Genomic DNA, 23,393 nt, shown 5'->3' on the forward strand with positions numbered 1-23,393 from the left:
TGCATTAATATTTTATGAGTTTATTGCTGTGACAACAGAAATAAGCAAGTATTGCATACAGTCGTCACATAAGACCTCTGTAGAAAATAAAGATCTATTGAGAGTACCAGCCAATGGCAAATTACAAATTCACAAATCTGCATACCTCTCCAGCCCTTAGATTCAGCCATAAAATCTTCAGAAATATAACAACATTGATTATTCATGTTTTAGAGACATAGAGCAAAGATAAATAAAGTTACTTTACACACCATAATGATACACTTAAACAAATGTAGTTAATATTTCAGGGGGAAAAAAATTAAAGAGGGGATGTGCAATAGCTTAAAATCCATATTGTAAGAATTGTAAGAAAGGTTTTGATTTGCATATTTGAATGAAAAAAACACTGACCGAGGGAATTAAAGAATAGGCTTGCTGTGGAAGTCAGTTTTACCAGTGTTACACGGTGTTCAGCTGTACACCGATTACATTACTTGCCCACCACTGTTGTCTTGCTTTTTTTTTATAGAAATAAAAACCATTTAATTCAATTTGACAACAAATGCTATAATTATAAATGGAAAGCGTCTGCTCTTCTCCATCTGGCACGAGCTGCAGATTTGCAGCACAGTGCAGCAGACATCCAACCAGAAATACTCAAATTCAAAGAGGAGTGAATGACTGGGCCTAAAACTATATAATACAGTGTATATAGTAAAAACTTATTGTGCAAGAGATGTTTTTTTTCTATTGCTTCCCCTTAAAGTGAATTGTCATCATTGTTCAGCAAGACGTGCAGCTGTGGAGAATAAGCAACTTTGTACGTCAGACAGAGTTTGTGAAATCCAATAGCACCAGTCTTATTTTTTTTAAGTAATTTTTTTCTTGGGCAAAAGTTAAACTGCCATCAGACAGGTTGACAGCTCCCTGAAAATAATCATCAAAAAAGACTTACAAATCTACAAATATCGCCACTTAAGTCTGTTCTGTGCAAATCTATTTTCTCCCACTGATGGAGCCATCCAACAGCTGTTGTTGGGTCCTGATCCTTTGTATTGTCATTGGTTTAGGTATAATGGATTCATTGCTCTTCTATGGGTAGTTTGACAAATGCTATGGCAGCCAGTTCCTTGCAGAACTCCTCCAGAACTATCACACCTCTCAACAGGGTCATGTGATCCACCCTGATAGAGACAACAGACATAATATTTTATTAAAACAACAACAATAAAAAAAAAAAAACATTTACACATTATGAATGCTTCTTAAAGGGACAGATCAGCCATAAATTGTCATCACTGACCCATTTTCTTTCCATTTAAGGCTAGAATACACTACACAACTTTTGCCAAGATGTCTACCCCAATAGTCTGTTAAGCATCGACACTAGTTGCCGTCTGCAGATTTGAGCAGACAGATATCACAGAAAATCCTGTAGCGTATGACGAGCACAAGCTCCATTTTTAAATTCAGACTCTGATTCCAACCATTCATAGGATATCAAACATGTTTGATATTTTGAGTTGATTGTTTAATGTAGAATTGCAGAGAATTCCAGCCTTTAAAACATATCAGCATACAGATTTGGAGGTGCATGAGGGTGAGTAAATGATGACAGAAATTTCATTTGAGGTTGAACTGTCATCTTAATACATGCAGTGACTAACTTACATAGTCTCCTCCTCCAGTCCGATCAGCTGTCTCCTCATCATCATCAGTCTGTCTGTCACATTGTGGATGTGTTGGATCCTCTGCATTAACTCCCCTATCACCTACAGGAAAACACAATGCTCATATTTTCTTGAGAAATAAATGCAGACAGGGCTGCTGTTCTGAAAGTCTGTAGCTGATACATCAGGCAGCAAGCTTTGATTCACAACAACATAAGCAACTTTCTTACAAACTATCAGCTTTTTACATGGTTCTCACCCTGACTAGAGTGGAGAAAAGAGATCGTGCTCCAGGGCTCAGGCTGATGTATGGGTCCAGCAGGTACTCATGCAGGTGAGGGTGAGGAAACACAGCTAATCTGGACAGAACTGATGTCACCTGCAGATTTAGCTCATATGGCTGGAAAAAAATGGAAAATGTGATTCTTATTATTCATTCTTATTTATGATATGAAAGTTATTCAGTTAAGATCAGTGAGTGATTTTCTTTTTGCATTTTATTGTTTGGTACTATTATGCTGCTGTCACTTGAAGACAGAATACACTGACACACGTGGTTTTCGGCCAACTGTTTATGTTCAGTGAAGACATAACTGACTATGTTTATGTGAATACTCCACACGATGGGCATTTTGATATAATCGTGTGTGCATTTATTATGACCCTATGGTTGTGTTTTGTTCTATTTTTGTTTTTCTGTGAGTGTCTCTCTCTGTGTGTGTCTGTCTAGGAACTTAATCCTGATTGGTTCCTGCAGGCTGATTGATGCTATGTCCTGATTGGTGCACAGTATTTAAAAAAGCATGTCATCACTTCCTCTTGACAGAGATCTTTTGTTTTGAGCAGAAGTTGTGTGTGTTAAGAGAGTTTGAATGTGTTAAGAGTATTAGAGACTGAGTATTGTTTGTTTGAATTTAAATTGTTTGTATGTTCTCAGGAACTTTGTTATATTTGACCCACTTGCCTGTCTTGACGCTGAGTTTGGATTGCCCTTTCAATTTTGTTTGCCTGGTTGTATATATTGTAAATACTGATTATTTGGGAAAGTAGGGAGTCTGATGACATTTTTTTTATTGTAAACTGTTCGATCTTTGTTTTTGGTTAGGGAGTTAGATTTGTACATTGTATTTTTCTTTTCTTTTCTTTTCTTTTCTTTTCTTTTCTTTTCTTTTCTTTTCTTTTCTTTTCTTTTCAGTTAGGGTTTAGGAAAGAGGTTCAAAACAAGGAAGTTTTGTTTGTTATTTTGGCCCAGTTGGCTCCTGAATCATAAGTCCCAAATTTCAATAAATTTAAATCAATAAATCATTGTTTAATTTCATTACATTTCTCAGAGTCTTTCATGTTGCACCCTTTCCCCTAGACTGGGCGTAACAGTATTTGATCATTTCAGTGCAATAAGCCTCAAAAGAGAACTGAATTCAGGATCACCTGCTGTCTAAGAGAGGCATCTTTCTGCACGTGCGTTTCGGGTGCATGTAAGTATGCGCATTGAGTTCTACTGTTCACAGCTTATTGCGTTTAACTCTTTTTAATGTCATGAATTTCCTGCTTTTTATCTGATATTGCAGTATATATTTATATACCATGATATAAACAATACAGCAAAATCTCTAACAATAGAAACTGAGACAATATATATATATCGTCATACCACCCAGCCCTAGTCTGGGCTATGGGGCAGGGTAGCAAAGATGCAAACCTTTTCTGACTAAAAAAAACATCCAAGCCCAACTAAATATTGCCTAAAACATAAGCAAAAAAAGATTCATGTTTTGGAATGGCCCGGCCAGAACACAGACCTGAATCCTATAGAAAATCTGTGGGGGGACATGAAGAGTCACAGTAGGTTTTCAGGAAATTTAGGTTTTTCCAAAAATTAGATGTACCAAGCTGACTCCTATCCAAACAGACTGTGCTGTAATAAAATCAAAGGGTGCTTCAGCTAAGTTTTAGTTCAGGGGTGTGCACATTTATTAGTTAGTTATTCCAAGTTTTTTTTTTTTAAATTCTCTGAAATGTGTTACTTTGGTTTTCAGTGGCATTGCACAAGGTTGTAATTTTTACATAAAACATGCAAAAGTATTGACACGATTTATCTTCATTTAATTTTTTACATCACAAAAACCAGTTGTTTTAACAGGGGTAAGTAGACCTTTTATATCCACTTTATATTCAAGCTGAGAGCGAGGCATGTTTGAGAATACTACTCTACCTGCTCTAATATGCGTGCAATCCTGTCAAACAGGATTTGTAGGAAGTGCCCTTCATAGAATTCTGTAGCTGGGTTGTTTTCAGTGGTTTTGGCAGAATCTGACCAGTTCCAGTCACGTGAAAGAGAAGTACATTCTTTTAACTATAGAGAGAGAGGGACAGTTTCAGTATCAGAATACTTGAAAACCAAATTCAAAAAAGCAAAAACAGTGATAGTTTTTGCTCACAGTTGATAGTAACTGTAATTTCAACTTGACTGAGTAAGACAGCCCAATGACACACATCACCTGAGTATTTAGTATGTAACAAAAAATTTGGTTCAACTTTTATTTTATTTTCAGTGTGCCAACTCACCTGTTTGTGCGCATCATGAACATACGTGTCGTATCCTGCTCCCTGAACAAGATGGGATGTTTTTGCCTCTTGGGGCACTAAACACAAGAAGCTAATAAAATTAAAAACAAATTAGAAACATTCAAACAATCAATCACATGTATAGACATCCAATATTTCAACCAGGCCAATTAATATTAATATTAATAAAAATATTAATATTTCACCACTCTGAGATTATTGGCATTATATAATATCAGTCGGTAAGACTGATATTATATAAAAATCTTTGAATACTTTTAATCAAAAATAGAATAAATATTCAAAAATACAGTAAGATAGTGAAATATTATTAATTAAAATAACTTATCTATTCTAATATATTTTAGGTATATTGAATATAAGTATATTTTATATTTTAATAGGAAGAACAGAATTTATTTGAAATATTTTGAAACTGAAATCGTTTGTAACATTATAAATGTATACTTGCCTAATAAAATCTTTAAAAAAAAATCTTACTGACCACATACTTTTGAACAGTAGTGCGTTTGTGTGTGTGTGTGTGTGTGTGTGTGTGTGTGTGTGTGTGTGTGTATATATCCTATACACTAAAGGGTTTCCAAATTATTTGATCTCAAGGAGCTCAAAATATGATGATCCCCTTCCTAAAATATAAAGACAGCCCAATATTTTGATGTATACAAACTCATCTGTGTGAGAAAAATATTAAGCATGATATTATGAAAACATGTTGTTTCCAAGTGATTTTTATATTGTCATTATACTGACACATTTATCATTGTTATTTATTATTAAACAAAAAATATTTTTGTGCCTTCATAGGTTTTGGTTGAAGATCTTCTTAACTTTAGTGTAAAAATATGGAAAAATACAGAAAACTAGACTGGGGACAAACACTTTTTCAACATTACTGAAAGGGCAGTACGGTTATGATGCTACTATAACTTTTGTCCTTCAAAAATTCTGTTTTTATACAGAGCAAGTGAAGTGAAGTGAAGTGAAGTGGAGTGGTGTGATGCTCCCCTCAATACTACACTCAATTGCTCACGGCCCAACTGAATTGCTCATTGGTAAAATGACGTTTGCTCAAATTCGGATCTGACATTAAAATTTCTCTGTACTATACGAATTTCTGTTTGTAAGGAATTTTTTAAATAAATGTCTCAATTACACTAGGCTTATAGATAACAGTTATGATAGGCCTATTTGTGGCTTTAAAGCAATATTATATAAAGTGGTACAAATAAATGTGACATGACTTGATAATACCGAATTGCAGAGCTCATGCAAACATATCCACATCGCTATGATCAGATGCTTTCTTGACTGCTGTTTTCTCACCGCTGTTATTTTAGTTTTATGTTATTTTGTAATTGAGAGGAAAGGGCGCAGCACATATTTACATATTCATTTAAACGCTGCTCTCAGCAGCGTGAGCGGCATTGGGATGTTCCCTAAGAGCTGCGAAGGTATTTCAAACTTCATTTTACCACTAAGCAAAGAACAAAAAAGAACTTTGCTCTATTTCACAAAATGAATTTTTTAATTTTCTCCACACTCCCTTTCAATTTCTTCTCCTTCTTCATTTTTAACTTTGACATTTACTGTGAATTGATGTATAAGGTTCACAACTTCATTAAAGGGATTAAAAATTCTGTCATCATTTACTCACCCTCAAGTTGTTCCAAACCTGTATACATTTCTTTGTTCTGCAGAACACAAATGAATATATTTTGAAGAATGTTTGTAACCAAATAGTTGTGGGGCACAATTGACTTCCATAGTGTAGGTAAAAAAAATACTATGGAAGTCAATGATGCCCCACAACTGTTTGGTTGCAAAAATTCTTCAAAATTTCTTCTGGAACAACTTCAGGGAGCATAAATGACAACAGAATTTTCAATTTTGGTTGAACTATCCATTTAAAACAATATTTGAACTCCATAAACTTAGACCTATTGCTTATTCCACATATTCTCAAAACAGCATATCAAAAAGGGCATTCTGGGTTGAGCCAGTGGCCCTGAGCTGACTGAGCGAGCCGAATCTTCAGAAAGGCGCTCTCCGCTCTGGAGAAAATATTACCGCTCCACTCCACTCACATGCTCTGGTTTTATATTACAAAACAAAAAGTTCTTTGTCTTCTAATGATACCTGTTGACAATGTCAGCGACTTGTGTGTGCGCACTGGGATTAGGTCTTTCTCTGCCACTGGGCAGAGACAGAAGAGGCTCCTGGCCACTGAACCCACTGTCTTCATACATGTCTGTGAAAAATGGATCCTCTTCCAGCTCCCTGATGGAGAAAGAGAGTGAGTGATAAATGATGAGCCACTATGAGAAGTAAGAGTATCTGTGTTCCGTCTCTCTGCTCACTCAGACTCTTCCAGAAGATCACTCTCAACTGCATGTCTCTCGTCTGCGGCCCCTGATCCGGACAGCCTGTAGCTGCGCGTCTCAAGATTACGTAGCACCAGATTGGTCAAGATGCTCCTGCTGGGCTTCTGTAAAAGCTCCTCGAAGAGATGCAACGTTGTAATACTGATCTAACAAAGGGCAAAAGACACGTAACACTTAAAGTGATGCTCTCAAGAGTGAAAATATGTGAATCTTTAAACCTAGTTACCTCGTCTGAGATGTGGTTGCAGTGTTCAATAAGGCGGTAACGTAGAATGTGTGTATGTGTGTCCTGCCGCTGTTCACAATGAGTGTCGTTGCCCAACAGAAACTGAACCAGTTCCTCCAGGAGCACTGGAGAACGTATGTGACGTACAGAACAGGACAGCAGAGCGGTGTGTACCAGGATCCCAACCTCTGACCTAGACACCCAGAGTTTTAAAAAAATCTGCACCACTCTTCCTGTCATCCTGCAAACTCACAATTCTAATTTATGATGCCAGACAGCAACCTTTGAGGAGGTTTTCTACTCACATCTGAAGCAGGTGAGGCTGGATGACTCCTTTAAGCCACTGAAGGTGAATTGCTCTGGCCATTTCAACACCAAGTACCTAAAGGGGAAAAAAAACATATCATTTTGTGCAATATGTTTATAATCAGTGTGAGACCATTTCTATACCATAAAAAAATACAACCCCAACCCCATGCCTAAACACGTACACACAAAAATGTCAAAATGCCTTTTTGGAGAGTATTCGCATAAACACAGTGGGTTATGTCTTTAAGCAGCAATCTGCCATATACAGAACATTATAATGAGAAAACTATTGTAATAGAATGTTGTAAATTCTTGGTGCTTTTGTTGCCGGTTTCAGCGTTGTTGTTACGGGAAGATTGCATCCACAACAGGAGTTTCACATTCAGAAAAGCATGTAGGAGCAGTCACATTCTTTTGTGCAGATGTAAGTTGTAATATAACTTTTATGTTGTATATATCTAAATAATCTCATATGCGATGCGTTTGGTTGAGTTTATCAACAGCTAGCAAAGCACTTCAGTTTAGTGGTGTTCATTCACTCTTCAGCATCAGCTCAAACAGCAATGCCCGACATTATTGACTATGATTGGGTTATTTGAGACATATTCCTTGTAGATGTGTGTTTTTCAAAGACACTGATGATATTATTAATAATCCAGCAGAGTTATTTTTTCTCTTTGAAAATACAGTTAAGTGCAGCGCCAATCTGTCATATACATATTATTATAATGAGAACACTATAGACTGTTGTGAATTCTTTGATCTTTATTGTTCGTGTTTCAGCACGCTGTTATGGGAAGCGCGCATCCACAATTGGATTAATGCTTTCACTTGTATTTGCATCCTTTTGTGCAGATACAAGTTGTAATGTTATATTTATGTTGTGTATCTAGGATATCTGATTATTCTCATAGGATATTTCATTCAGTTTACTGGTGTTCATTCATTCTTCAGCTTCACCTCATGCAGCTATTCCTTTTAGATGTTTCTTTTATGAAAACACTGATGCATTATTGATTATGTAGCAGTGCTATTTTTCTAGTCACATTTTCATATTTTGATAGACTTTTTCATGTAATATTTTTATCAACATAAATGTTCATAACAGTGTTTTAATTAAAATATTTTCATTATCGCCATGACAGACATGCTCCACCCCCGAGTACCCATCAGTACTCAAAATGAATAATTGATAAAAAAAATTTTATGTAATAAAAGACAAAACACAATAAAAGCAGTCCTGTTATCTTTCTTTCGGAGTCACTTTGATGACAGACTTTGGCTAAGGCATTTCAGAAGGACCAAAACAACATTTCAGATGCTGTGAAACAAGATCAGTCTGCTGGTTAGTCTGGTTATGCCGTCCCATCGCAAAAAGTCACGTGACTTTTTTAATGTTAGGAATTTATTCCGTAAATGTGTTCGAATCATAATTTATGCATGTTTTCTTATTGGATAAAAAATGTATGTGCCTTAATTGAGCACATATGTTTTTTATATGTGCATTTTTTTTTTTATTTATGGGCATCTTGGCATTTCCATCCATCAAATGTTTTATGCGATATCCCAAAATGTGCATAAAAATAGGTGGATGGAAACGTAGCTAATGATTTTATTCAGGACATGTTCTGGACAAACTAATGTAGATGTACAGATAAAATACATACATGCTCAACACAAAATTAATGATTTTGTCAAACCCTTGGTGCTTCTTTGATGAGCTCATTGCAGTAGTCCAAAAAGTAGAAGAATCTGTGGACGTTCTCACTGCCAGGAAATGACTGGTTCTCCACTGTACTGTCCTGTGTGAATGGAGTCCTGCAAAACCAACAACAGATTATCAAGATAAGGAGATGAGGAGGATATAAGGTAAGGTAATAAGGAGATAAGACACATGTCCACAAATAAAGTGTAAACAATTCAGCACTTCATAACAGACACAAACCTCCACTGTACACTGGAGTAGCTGTGGATGTCTGCAGGGTCGAGTGATGAGGGTATGAGGCAGTAAAGTTCAGTCAGTCTCTGAGCGAGTAGGTGACACAGTGGAGTTCTCTCAGCCAGCAGATGTCCAGTGTCTTCCTGTGGTAAACTGACCAGCAGCAGCAAACTCTCCATGGATCTGAGCACAACACGACTTTTCTAAGAGAGAGGGAAATGGAGTCTAATTAAAAACAATGATTCTGAATGTAAAGTTGACTGACCAACTTTTTACAGTTTTACAGACCAACCATTTTCTGAAAAGAGTGTTGTACTCGAATGAAAGTGAAATTCATTGGCTTTAATGCACAACACATCACTGAACTATTGACTGTATTTTTACAAATATGTTGCAAACAATTGTACTGGTTATTGTTTATTGTTTTGTTTTTTTGTTTTTAAACCAAGGGGCGGCAAGGATCAATTTAAAAAAAAAAAATGCTTCATTTCATCTCAAAATTTGGTGAATCTACTGTATATGCTGTCCGAATGTTAAAAAAAAGTGCTTAAAACTGTACAAAATTAAATTTAGCATGTAATTTATGTTGTTTAGCATTATGTTGTTTTTTTTGTTTTCATTTAATAAAGGGACCACAAAGCAATGCTGGGGGGTCCACAGAAGATTTTTTATGCAATATCCCAAACTGCACATAAAAATAGGTGAATGGAAATTAAAAAAGAAGTTTTTTTTTTTTTTTTCTTCAGTAAAAGTCTTCAGATACACTCTAAGGCTAAGTAAAAACTTAGTGTAAATAAGCCTTGGGATACCTCTCCCCAGTCATGCATTTTGTTTAGATACACATCCATTCCGTCTTATTATTTTTTTTTCATGATGAATCACCTCACTTTTCCCCAGGTGAATGAGTACAGGGATAATGCCTGTGGCTTCCTGAGGTGAGCTGGAGGCGGCAGAACTGGTAGAGGGAGACGATGGAGAGGGAGCCCTCTCAGGACGGGAGGCTTCACTGCAGCCCTTCTCCACAGCCTCGTCAGAGGTAGAACTGGACCTCTTCTGAGAGTCTTTGGTAATCTTTGTGATGGAAATGTGGGTGTGTTTGTTATCATTTTTAAGATTCACAATCTAAATCAGATTAAATTTAAATGACAGTCAACACAGTAGTGTCAGAGGACATAATAAAGAAAGTACCTCAAGGATATAGTTGAGGACATATGGGTCTTTTTTGACTCGAGTGCAAACAGCAAAGAGAAACTGAGACTCTTCTTTTTCTGTCTGTGAATCAGGGAGGCCACACAGATGGATCAGTTTCTATAACAGAGAGTGACATGAGGGAATAAATTAGACATTATTTTTCACTTCAGAGAGTGCAATGCAACCTAATTTTCCATAGAAATACTGGATGCTTCAGTCATACCAAAATGTGGTGACTGTTATGCTCTCCAAACGTTAAAAATAATCACAGTGGCTTTAATGAAAAAAATCACGGTGCTTAAATTTGTACAAAATTAAGCCGCAAATCAAATTAAATAAAATGTATATTTAAAAAAAAATGAAAATTGATTTTTTTTTAATTGTTTTATTGTTCACCTAATGATATAAAAGCTAAAGGAATCTTGACCTAAAAGATTCTGTCATTATTTATTTCAAAAGTTTGGAGTCAGATTGCTATTTTAAATAAATGCTGTTATTTTGAAATTTCAACAGCAGCTCCGGACTTCTTTTGAAAACATTTTAAAATATTTTATTGTCTTATAATAACATCTTATTGTCCCAAATCCATATGTCTTCTTTTTTTTTCAAAGGACAATGTTTAAAAAAAAAACTTCACCCAATTCTTTTCCATTCAATAACAGTTTCTACTGATCATGTCTTACCTGTACGGGCCGATAGACATTGATTAAATGTAGCACAGGTTTCTGGATCTGGCTCAGGACTTTAGAGAAAAACAGCATCACTTGTTGACTCATTCCAGGAGGATACTGTACAATGAAGCAATATTTCAGTTTATTTACAGCTTTATATACAGCTTTATATATTTTTTATTTGTGTCTTGAGGCTGTGTCCTACTACCTGTGCTTTTCCCAGTGTGCAAAGTGTCTCTAGTATTTTGTGCTGGAGCAGGTACTCCATGCAGGGACCTGTTTCCTCTCCTTGCTGTTTCTCCTCATACACCAGGATGTCCAGCATCTGTCTGAGCCTCCATGGGATGTCTGTGTGCTTCACTGGACAAGACTCATCTTTGTACAAGAGACAAACATGCAATTTAAACTCTCCTTTAACTACTTTACCTTTCCTCTTAATGTTTTTCTCTTTTTTTCCCAATGATATAAGATTGAAGCATGGCATAATTTACTGTTTAACACACTGTATGTTATAAACACTCAAATACATTAGTAAATGACTGCTTAATTTCAATTTAAACTTATAGTTTTACCTGAAGTTTCAATGTAATAGTTGGTTATTGCTTTCCAGTGATCCACAAAAGAGTCCAGCAGGTTTATCGAAGGCTCTCTCTATAAGAATCAGAACAGGATCAACAGTATTTTACTGCAATTACACTTTTGTTATTGTCATTAATTGTATATGATCATTAACACTGAGATCCTGTAAATGCACAATCCTTAAAACATAATTATTAAACATAATAAATCATCAAAGCTTGCTGCTCAAGAAACATTTTGTATTATTACCAATGTTGAAAACGACTGTGCAGTTTCTTTGACTATTAGAAAGTTCAAAAGAACAGCTTTTATTTGAAATAGAAATATTTGGTAACATTATAAATGTCTTTACTGTGACTTTTGAACAATTTCAAAATCTTGCCCCAAACTTTGTTAAAAGAAAATGCCACTTGGTTTGATATTTTGTTATAATGCCAATGCATTTTAAGTGTGGCTTAAGTCTTCAAATATGTTATGTATGTACTTTTGTATATGCATGTATGCTGTCAACCTTTTTAAGGTTTTAAGGACTTTTTTGTCCTGTCAGAAACTTGTCCAGACCCGCACCTTCTACGTGAATAAATTCTCTAATGACAAACCCAAACGTGTATGGGGAACAAAAAACCCCTCAAATATATCCCCTAATATCGTAAATACCTCATCCATGGACATAATAAACAATAAATAACAGCAAATCAACACAATCTACTGTACTATGAAATGTAACGTTACTCAACTTCTGTAGCACACAAGCTAAACTGAAGACAATGTATATATCTTCAACACTTAAAGGCGTGACAACACGTTGACAGTCTACCAAAATGCGTATTTCGTATATATAAAGCAGTTAAAACTTCTATAAAGTTTTACAGTATCGCGCAACAAGTGTCTCGAGATTTGTTTTCTATATTAGCTCAGCTAAGCTAACAGGCTAGTTTGAAGATATTCAAAAGTCACTGTTTACTCACTGTTTCCAAAGCCTGCTGCAGAAAAGCCGTCACTTTATTAAACATGTCCATGGCTGGTTCCCAGCAAAGCTTATCAAATTCTATATTACGTTTTGGACATTTTTATATCGTTAATATATAGTGCTAATGTAGTTTGTAAACATTGTTTATGTGGCTGCTTAGCTTGAGCTTCACTATCTGCCTGCAGTAGCAAACACTGACCCCCACTGTCATGACTGTCAAAGTGTACAGACAGTGTACACAATACACAGCAGTGTGACTGAAACTTTCTAAATCTGAAACTTTAAAAAAAAAAAAGTCAATCAATTTTAATTTTCAATTTATGTAGAATTTATCTCCATATCAGGCTAATCATGTCCAGTGAAAAAAATGTTAATTTGATAAACCCACAGGATATTTGAAAAGGTAGCCTACCTTAATTCAAATTCCACAAGGGTTTATATGAAATTTCACGAATAATACTTGTGCACTTGTAGTGTACTTCAAATTTTAAAAGTATAACATTAAAAAACTGTACTTGCAGATAAAATATTACTGAAAGTCACTTTAAAGCAGTACACACTGCTAATAGGGATTAGAAGTGAAAAGGAGAGACAATCACATTTTAATGAAGGAGTGTCCAAACTCGGTCCTGGAGGGCCACTGTCCTGCAGAGTTTAGCTCCAACATGCTTCAAAACACCTGCCTGGAAGTTACTAGTATGCCTAACAAGACCTTGATTAACTGGTTCAGGTTTAATTGGGGTTGGAGCTAAACTCTGCAGAAGTTTAGAGACCCCTCTTTTAAAGAGTAAACTTTCATGACTATGTTTCTTAATACACTTAAGTACACTTTTAAAAAGTGCACTTTGTAATAATGCAAAATTAAATATATTTTTTTATAAATTAAATACATTTTAAGTTATGTTTGAATAATCTTTCATGCATTAAATAAGTACACTTATTTCAAAATGTTGACTAACATACTAAAGCAGATGTCAAGTAGCCTACTTGATTATGAATTTAACTGTAGTATGTTATTCAATATTACATTTAAAGTTGTACGTAAGTTGCACTGTATATTAATCAAAGAAATTCAAGAAAATCAAGTATTAAAGTATAAGAAATTAAAGTATATTTTAGTGTACATAAATGCTTGCCAGTACATACAGCAGTACACTTTAACCATATTTCAAGGACAATAGAAGAAATTTCATATAACGATATCAAAAAAGCCTCCTCACTGTTCCTACATTAACCTTGAATGAAATCATCACATTATGGCAACCATACCATTTTACATAAAATTTACTCTCTCGAGAAAACAAGCAGGAAAAAATAACAAGATTCATAGACAAGGAAAAATGAATAAATTATGCTTTATCCAGCATTGCTTTAATTATTGTACAAATACTATGCTCATTAGTGGTGTTTTTGTTCTCCACAGTTATCATTTGTACAGAAATATTAGGCTATTCTATCATAAACAAGTTACCAAACTATACAGAAAAAAAAAAACTTCCCTAAAGTGGGATCAATACCAGCAAAATCTCTTCAGCTGTAATGACAAATCAATGCTTCATAAAAAACATGGATAAAAAACGTGGTTATGGTACATAATTAAAAAAGCTCAACACATAATATACTGCATGTGCACTGAAATAAACTGTACAATTGTTGATAAATTACCACAGATTTGTGAGTCTTGTGAAAATAAAAAAGAAAGAGGTAATTACTCTTCAATAATCATAATCAATAATCATTAGGCTATAAGCATATCCTGTTTGATCTTCACAGATGATTCCTGATTTTGACCATAACAATGCCTTCCTGAAAACCGCAAAAACAGTTTAGGTTGAGTTCAAGTGCAAAGTGATTTACATAAGGATAAATATTGTGCTATGATGATACACGTAAAACTCCACTTTATTTAAATGTGCCATTCTATACACATAGTTATTCTACCTGAAATGATGGTGTCGAAGTTATCTCACATTTCTAAAGAAATGCACATCAGCATCATCACAACAAACATTTACTAGAAATGTAAAAATGTTTTGCAGTTGCTCCCTATTTTGTAACCCTCTGTGTGTGAAGATGAAATTTTGTATATGAACAGAATATGGCGCTAAAGTGTTTGTTTGATCAGTCATTTTCCTAGCAGTACCAAGGACCCCAAAAAATAACAAACAACTTTAAAAATCCAAACCACTGCATGATCCACATGCTTGGAAAGAATATTATTTTCAGTGCAATAATATACTGACAATATGAGGGGAATATGGGAGAGTTTTTTCTTGATGTCAACCTGAAGCTTTGGTTTCCCACTCCTACAAACACAAACAGAAAGAGGTTAAGGGTCATAGCAATGTTATTATTAGTATTATTATCACACACTGTATATGTGGTTTGCGTGGACTCTCCATAGACTTAAAAAAAAAAAAACCCACCAAAATTCAAAGTCAAACCAAAAAAAAAAAAAAAAAGGTAAAATATGGCAAAATCTCAGAGTTAAACTGTGTCAGAAAAAAATCATCTTAATTATGTCAGATAACACTTAAGCAATACATGGTCAGGTCAAAGTGTCTGAATAATTTTCGGTTCCAATTTTTTTAATCATTTTTTTTATCAATTTGACTGGTAGTAAAATTGATTAAAAAAGAGAAGAATTTTTTAATTATTATTATTATGAAGAATTTTTGGGTATAATATGTCAACAGTTTACTTTATTTTGGAATCCTCACTTACATAAATGAACTATAGTGTCCTGCACCCACTATATATATATATATATATATATATATATATATATATATATATATATATATATATATATATATATATATATATATATATATATATATATATATATACACACACACACACACAAACTTATGTTAGATGTGATTAACCGATTTGACAGCTTAAAAAAATATTACTGTTTAGGTTTACAGTTTAAGGTAAGAGTTTAGTTTCAATTCATTTAATATTTTTTATTCAGCTTTACTTCAACTCACAAAAAATTGTTTTAGTTTTAGTTAACAATAATAACCCTGGGTGACATTTACTGAGAAAAATTATGTGTTGGTCTTAATCATGCAATTTATGACTCTTATTAGTTAATTATTAGTTTAGTTTCTCCAGTGGAACATTTTTGTCCATATAATGAAGGTCAAAATTCATTCAAGTCAGAGGCTGGTTTTAGTTGTCAGTTCATCTACTGAATCATCGGGAAATCCAATACAATCACAACTCCATGTGGGAGGCTGTGCAGTGTGCTCATGCTGAAGGAATCTTACCTTCCTCCTTTGGAAGACCTTGCCATGCTCGATAAACAGGGCAGATGGAGCTTTCTTTAGTGTGTTTTTTGCTGAGGCAGTTCTTCTCAAGAGTGGGGTCAGAAAGCCCCCCTTTGAGAGACAGAAAAACAGAGGTGAGTGTTCAAGACATTTCCTTTTATAGGGTGAAATGGTCAAATATCCTAAATGACGCAAACAAGAGTCACAGCTGCTTCTAAAAACATGTCAAAAGTCAACAGACTCCTCCACTGAGCCTACTCATCATTGTTTGATAAAGTAGGGTGTAATGGTCGGTTAAAACAGCTCTTATCTGAGCGTTATTTTCTGCTCCTCGGGGAGGAAGTGGCTCCCAATCCAACCCACTGTAATTACTGAACTCACAACAGCAGCAGCAACTGACAAACAAAGCGCCAAACAAGACTAGCCACAAAAAAATTACATTAAAAAATGGCCCAAAATCAAGCATTCTCATCTTTGTCTCATGTAATTTATCTTACAAATCAATATTTAATACTAACTTGTTGCAAAGTGTTGCAGTTACACAATCCAAACAACAGATGGCAGTGTAATAATAAAACTTCAACTTCAGCAGTTCAGTCATCTACCGAGACCCAAGTACCACTTTAAACGGCTCCCATCAGCCCTTACAAATAATACTATGGTATTATCATGTTTTTTGGGCATGTACTAAATTTACTGTGGTTCTTCTAACATTGCTGTGGTGCAAAAGGGCACTGTGATACCATGATACAGCGATATCATCAGATGGCAATGCCAGCATACAAGGATTTAGTTAACTAAAACAAAAGAAAAATTTTAAAACAAACAAAAAATTGTTACTTGAAAAAAAAAAAAAAAAAAAAGTTAAAGGAAATTAGTCATTTAGCATTTAGTTTAACTTGATGTACAGAAAATAACTCAAACTAAAACCAAAATAAACATTAATAAAAACTACATAGACATATTCAAAAAATAATAAAAATGACAAAAACACACAACAAAATTACTTAAAATTTAAAATCAAAATGGCACATAAAAATAAAAACTACTTCAAAATATTAACAAAAAACTATAATAGTATCTCAATGATACTAAAATATCATGAATTTACATGGTATTCCAAGAATAACAAGGTACTACCATGATATATGATCAAAAAAACAAAACAAAAATAAACAGACAAACAAACAAACAAACACGGTATTACTGTGGTACTGTCTGGTAATTTTGTAAGTATGGTAACAACATGGATTTCCTTGAAGTGTCTTCCCTTGGAGTACCAAATACCATGATGCACGAATAAGTAATCATTAAGTATCGTGATACAATATAAAAGTTCTATGGTATTATAATCTGATATCATCACTGTACCAATGGCTACTGTGCTTTTATTGTAAGGGAAGTATCAGGTGGATAGTTGTTACCTGTGCTCGTTCAGTGCAGAAAGCAAGGGACCGTCTGAAGGAATTCCGTTTAGCTGGCTTTGTCCCCACGCTCACGAGGTTGATCTCTGACCCTGCTCGTAACTGCACACGACTCTTTCCTGTCAGGTCCAGCTTCTGTACACCCCTCTCAATCTCAAACACTTTTGTACCTAAAACAAACGCACAGGGGATTGGTAAGATTTTGTAATTTTTTTTAAAGGTGCCATCGAACGTTTTTTTTCAAGATGTAATATAAGTCTAAGGTGTCCCCTGAATGTGTCTGTGAAGTTTCAGCTCAAAATACCCCATAGATTTTTTTGAATTAATTTTTTTAACTGCCTATTTTAGGGCATAATTAGAAATGCGCCTATTCAGGTTGCAGCCCCTTTAAATGCTCACGCTCCCCGCCCACGGAGCTCGCGCTTGCCTTAAACAGTGCATAAACAAAGTTCACACAGTTAATATAACCCTCAAAATGGATCTTTACAAAGTGTTCGTCATGCACGCTGCATGCATGCATCGAATTATGTGAGTATTGTATTTATTTGGATGTTTACATTTGATTCTGAATGAATTTGAGGCTGTGATCCGTGGCTAACGGCTAATGCTACACTGTTGGAGAGATTTATAAAGAATGAAGTTGTTTATGGATTATACAGACTGCAAGTGTTTAATAATGAAAATAACGACGGCTCTTGTCTCCATGAATACAGTAAGAAACGATGGTAACTTTAACCACATTTAACAGTACATTAGCAACATGCTAACGAAACATTTAGAAAGACAGTTTACAAATATCACTAAAAATATCATGATATCATGGATCATGTCAGTTGTTATCGCTCTATCTGCCATTTTTCGCTATTGTCCTTGCTTGCTTACCTAGTCTGATTATTCAGCTGTGCACATCCAGACGTCCTGCCCTTGTGTAATTCCTTGAACATGGGCTGGCATATGCAAATATTGGGGCGTACACCCCGACTGTTACGTAACAGTCGGTGTTATGTTGAGATTCACCTGTTTTTCGGAGGTCTTTTAAACAAATGAGATTTATATAAGAAGGAGGAAACAATAGAGTTTGAGACTCACTGTATGTCATTTCCATGTACTGAACTCTTGTTATTTAACTATGCCAAGATAAATTCAATTTTTAATTCTAGGGCCCCTTTAAAAAGAAGTCTTTTATGCTCACTAAGACTGCATTTATTTGATTACAAAATACAGTAATACTGTGAAATATTATTAAAATTTAAAATAACTTTTTTATTTTAATATATTTCAAAATGACTTTTTCCCCCTGTGATGATAAATCTAAATTTCCAACATCCATTACTCCTGTCTTCAGTGTCACATGATCCTTCAGCTGATTTGCTGCTCAAGAAACATTTCTTACTGTTATCAATGTTGAAAACAGTTGTGCTGCTTAATATTTTTGTGGAAAACTTGGTACATTTTTAAAAAATGATGAATAGAAAGTTCAAAAGAACAGTATTTATTTGAAATAGAAATCTTTTGTAACATTTTAAATGTCTTTACCGTCAATTTTGAACAATTTAATGCATTCTTGCTGAATAAAAGTGTTAATTTTAAAAAATAAATAAATAAAATTTACTCAAACCAAATTTTAAATTGTAGTGTATGTAACAATGATGTCATTTTTGTATAAAAACTTAGGAGTCAAGCACTGTAACATGTATGTTCTGTTTTAGTTTCAGTTACAGGCCTCACGGAGCCATCAGATTTTATTGAAAAATATCTTAATTTGTGTTCCGAAGATGAATGCAGGTCTTACGGGTATAGAACAACATAAACATGAGTAATTAATGACAGAATTTTCAATTTTGGGTGAACTAACCCTTTAAAGACTTCTATTTATACTCCTGCGTCGTATGCATTCTCTACAGTCACACCTGACACGTACATGACATACAGCCAAAAAATATATATAGTTTTATATATATCGAATTTGTTCCCACAAATTAGGAATTAATTCTCTCATTTTAGTAAAATTGTGGGCACTGTGAACTAATTCGTTCACTCATTTTGATTTAACTAAAACAAGGGAACACATTATTATATTGTGCCCACTATTTAATTAAAATGAGGGAAAAAATTTGTAAAACATGCTGATGTACATGGGTGGGGCTTCGTAAAAACTGACCAATAATGTGAATAACATGAATAGTGTCAATGAAGGGCTTGAGATAAAATATGATAGATGTGATGTGTAAAGGGAAAAAAAAAAATCAAGATCAATTTAATTGAAATATTTATATTGTGCATAATTTCTGTAATTTTGTGTTATTGTGCACCACAGAATGCTTTTAAAACACTAAACATCATTTGAGATGTGGTGGAAGTGACATTTTGTGGAAATATTCATAACTTTCAGAAGTCCACTGCTGAACAGTTTTAGTAAGCAAAACTAGTTTGAGTATGAAATGTATTTTCTAAAAGGTACTGTATGGTTATTCATTGTCTTGCAGATGTTTTAGATGTAGATGTTCACTTTTCTACTTTTTACCCTGTCTTAATCTCCTCCCCGAGTATAGCACGTCCTGGAAAGTTGGGTTCAAAAAGAAAACATGATATTCTCATGGTTTTGACTGAAGAATCTTAAAGGATGTGTGTGTGTGTGTGTGTGTGTGTGTGTGTGTGTGTGTGTGTGTGTGTGTGTGTGTGTGTGTGTGTGTGTGTGTGTGTGTGTGCGTGCGTGCATGCCACAATGCTACATCCCTGAACTGCGACCAAAACCACAAGGGAGAAGGGAAAAAAACGCTAGCCACCACTGATCCCTACCAAAATGGGAGCACAAGAGTCTTGCTTTCCTCTGCTGAGACAGTCCAGAAACACAGTCACCTCACATGCCCTATAGTACACACTATAAAACACATGCTTACACAGTGACGTATTCTAAACACAGCTCCAACACTACCATTCAAAACTTTAAGTGTCAGTAAAGGTGAAATTAATACTTTTATTTGGCAAGGATACATTAAATTGATCAAAAGTGACAGTAAAGAATACATTTATAATATTATAATATTTCAATTTCAAATAAATGCTGTTCTTTGGAACTTTCTACTCATTAAAGAATTCTGAAAAAAAAAAAGAAGTAAGGTTTCCACAAAAATATTGAGCAGCACAACTGTTTCTTGAGCACCTAATCAGCATATTATTTTGATTTCTGAAGGATCATCTGACACTGAAGACTGGAGTAATGATGCTGAAAGCTCAGTTTTGTCATCACAGGAATAGATTACATTTAAAAATACTGTATATTAAAATAGAAAAGATTAATTTTAAATTTTAATAATATTTCACAAAGTAAAAGTTTTACAGTACAAACTTTATTTGACAAACCTGACGAGGAAAAAAAACAGCACTGTAAATAGGTCCATAATCACGATCTAATAAATCACTAGAAGTCACTAAAAACACTTTTGTCAGTAGAAGTCAGTAGAAAAACTTAATGTCCATTTGCACAAGAAAAGATCAAAGCATTAACATAAACATTAAGAGCATTAGCTAAACATTAATTAACATTAATTAAGTATGTAATGTTAAGTAAAATATTGTTTTATACAGATCACACTGGTCTAATTAAGCTAATAAAACATCTGAAAAGCACAAAATTATGCTCTGGGATGTTATGGATATCCATAAAACATGAGCATGGAAAGCTGAGCTTTGAGCTCAGGCACCATCCACCATATAATTATTTAGCACTGTTCAAATTAAAAGCAGATGCCTCTAAATTGTCAAGTATTTGCCGTAGACGAGGGAGTGACGGGTGAGGGAAAGCTGTGTATGTCTTAATCATATGTTTTGTGCTCAAGTGGGAAATGAGCTTATGCTCACGGTCACCTAGAGCCCGTGAGAGGGTCTATAAATGTAGATCATAACTTCCAACATCCATTTGCATCTCTCATTTTATCGACCAAATGCATTAAAGTATTCTTAAAGATTTTTACGAGAGAAAAATGACCTGGAAAGACTGATTATATGTGATGATGCTGATCTGCTTAAAGCAATGAGGTTAGAGTGAAAAAAATGCCTATGAATGTAAAAGCAGTTTTAAAATGACTTTTACAACCAAGTTGGTGACAGAATCAGTGGGATCGGGCAATGAGAGTAGAAAATGGGACAAAATGAGAGAGAACTATAAATGTACAGTATATTTTAATCTTAATGCATTTCCTTTCTTAAAAAGTGCAACTCAGGATTAGGGACTGGAGTAATATGACTGACTCACTGTGGTTGCTGAAGATTTCATTATTGCTGTAGTTGGCAGAATCCTTGGATGACACCAATTCTCCATTTCCACCAGTGTAGGGTTTCTGAAACTGACAAATGGATGGAACAGATGTATAAGTTATAAGTAATGTTAGCTTGTCAGACTTGCAATGAACAAGCAAGGACTGTCCATGAATTCAAAAAAAGGCAACATGAAATCAAAATTTACTATCATAGTGCACATTGAGAACAATTATGGGTTATTATGAAATATTAAAACGTTATTAAAAATGCTTGTCTTTGTAATCTTTCATCAAAATATGCTAACTTGCTCTGAAACCATTTTCCTTTTTATGGCTGATGTCACCAAGTATGGATATTCATTCTGTGATTTGCTACACATTACATTTAACAGCGTTATTAAATGATTAGTGTTATTATTTTTCAAATAACTTTAAGTGATTGTTAGATGACAGTAAATGCAATCTTAATGTAAAAATATAGAGAAAATGAGCATCACAATTAAATATGGAGTATCAGCCGATATATATCCAATATTGACTGATATTTACTGAAAAAAAATCTGTAATATCGGCTGATAACGAACACAGTACCAATTGTGCGTTAACACGTACACAATCATTTAAAAGTTTGGGATCAGTAATATTTTTTTATGTCTCTTATGCTCACCAAGGCTATTTAATCAAAAATACAGTAAAAACAGTAATATTGTGAAATATAATTACAATTTAAAATAACTCTTTTCTATTTTAATATATTTTAAAAAATTATTTATTCCTATGATGGAAAAGCTATATTTTCCACAGCCATTACTCCTGTCTTTCAGAAATCCTTCAGAAATCATTCTAATTGTCATAGCCACACAACCTGCACCTTCAGACACGGACACTTACGCCACGCCCACTCGTTCACAATCACCGGAATACTGAACACCTGCGCATCATCACCAGAGCCCCATATAAGCACACCAGTTCCACTCACTCATTGTCTGGTCTTGCACCGATCCCTACACGTTTCCTGATCTTCTCTTACCTGAACATTGTACCTGCTATTGTCTCCATCATCTTCATCCCCGGTCCTGAGTCCTCCGTCATCATCTGTGTCTCCGTCGTCATCTGCCAAGGAAAGTTATCATTGTGATTCCCATTGTCCGTTCTACGTGTCAAGATTCTCCACCTGTGTCTGAAACCTCTGTTAATAAACACTGTTGCACTTACCTCTTCTGTGTCCTCGTCTGTGTCTGACAGAAGACCAGACCAGATGCAGAGCTCTTCAGACACAGGCGGGGACCGCACCACGGACCCCTTCCTGGAACTGGTCAACGCTGTACGGTCCTCACTCCTTCAAAATACCACAACCACCGCACCGTCCTCACCAACACCTACTCCACCGCTCACTTCTTCAGCTGCCCCTGCGAGTCCCATGGCCAAACCAGCGACATACAGCGGCGCGGCGGAGGATTGCAGCGGGTTCCTACTACAATGCTCTCTTTACCTGGAAGCCAATGCTCATCTGTTCACCACTGAAAGAAGCCGGGTGGCGTTCATCATCAATCTATTATCAGGTAAAGCCCTGCAATGGGCCCAATCGTTATGGGAAGCCAATTCTGCGATCCTTGGTTCCGTGTCCTCTTTCTGTTCCCAGATAAAGGAAGTCTTCGGCCAGCAGACAGCTGACTTGTCCGTTCACGATCAGTTATTCAACATTCGACAAGAAAGGAACGAGACCGTGAGTTCATATGCTGTGCGCTTCCGCACCCTCGCCTATATCAGCGGCTGGAATGAAACTGCTCTCCTCACAGCTTTTCGCCATGGATTGCGCGAAAAAGTCCAGCAATTGATTGTGGTATATGAAGATTCCCTGGGATTAGAAAGTTTGATCCAAAAAAACATCCGGGTCTCCCAACGACTCGCTGCTTGCAGCCACACTGCTC

General features: G+C 35.1%; 2 protein-coding genes across 6 annotated transcripts in view; both read right to left on the reverse strand.

Annotated features, from left to right (window-relative positions):
• Window positions 1-4: 4 nt before the first annotated feature.
• On the reverse strand, window positions 5-12,719 carry fhip2b (FHF complex subunit HOOK interacting protein 2B). The gene is made up of 17 exons (XM_048209422.1): window positions 12,503-12,719; window positions 11,528-11,606; window positions 11,164-11,330; window positions 10,968-11,072; window positions 10,282-10,401; window positions 9,976-10,164; window positions 9,100-9,296; window positions 8,855-8,972; window positions 7,151-7,227; window positions 6,846-7,038; window positions 6,596-6,765; window positions 6,375-6,515; window positions 4,218-4,308; window positions 3,865-4,005; window positions 1,912-2,052; window positions 1,654-1,754; window positions 5-1,166 (listed from the first exon to the last, which is right to left on the reverse strand). The coding sequence occupies exons 1-17, from the start codon at window positions 12,551-12,553 to the stop codon at window positions 1,064-1,066; spliced, it is 2,184 nt and encodes a 727-aa protein (XP_048065379.1). The 5' UTR covers window positions 12,554-12,719; the 3' UTR covers window positions 5-1,063.
• A 1,124-nt stretch (window positions 12,720-13,843) lies between these two features.
• si:dkey-220o5.5 (actin filament-associated protein 1-like 2) overlaps window positions 13,844-23,393 on the reverse strand; it is a 70,508-nt gene continuing 60,958 nt past the window's right edge. For 4 of the 5 annotated variants that reach the window (XM_048209151.1, XM_048209152.1, XM_048209150.1 and 1 more), the window contains exons 12-15: window positions 21,459-21,549; window positions 17,204-17,373; window positions 15,780-15,890; window positions 13,844-14,810 (exon numbers count right to left, since the gene is read on the reverse strand). In XM_048209151.1, the coding sequence (XP_048065108.1) occupies window positions 14,784-14,810; window positions 15,780-15,890; window positions 17,204-17,373; window positions 21,459-21,549 (399 nt within the window). In that variant the 3' untranslated portion in view covers window positions 13,844-14,783. Of the gene's footprint in view, window positions 14,811-15,779; window positions 15,891-17,203; window positions 17,374-21,458; window positions 21,550-22,492; window positions 22,576-23,393 lie in introns of those variants that run through there. The other variant, XR_007187391.1, reaches the window with a different exon arrangement.

Source organism: Megalobrama amblycephala, linkage group LG12 (assembly GCF_018812025.1).
Source record: "Megalobrama amblycephala isolate DHTTF-2021 linkage group LG12, ASM1881202v1, whole genome shotgun sequence".
NCBI lineage: Eukaryota > Metazoa > Chordata > Actinopteri > Cypriniformes > Xenocyprididae > Megalobrama > Megalobrama amblycephala.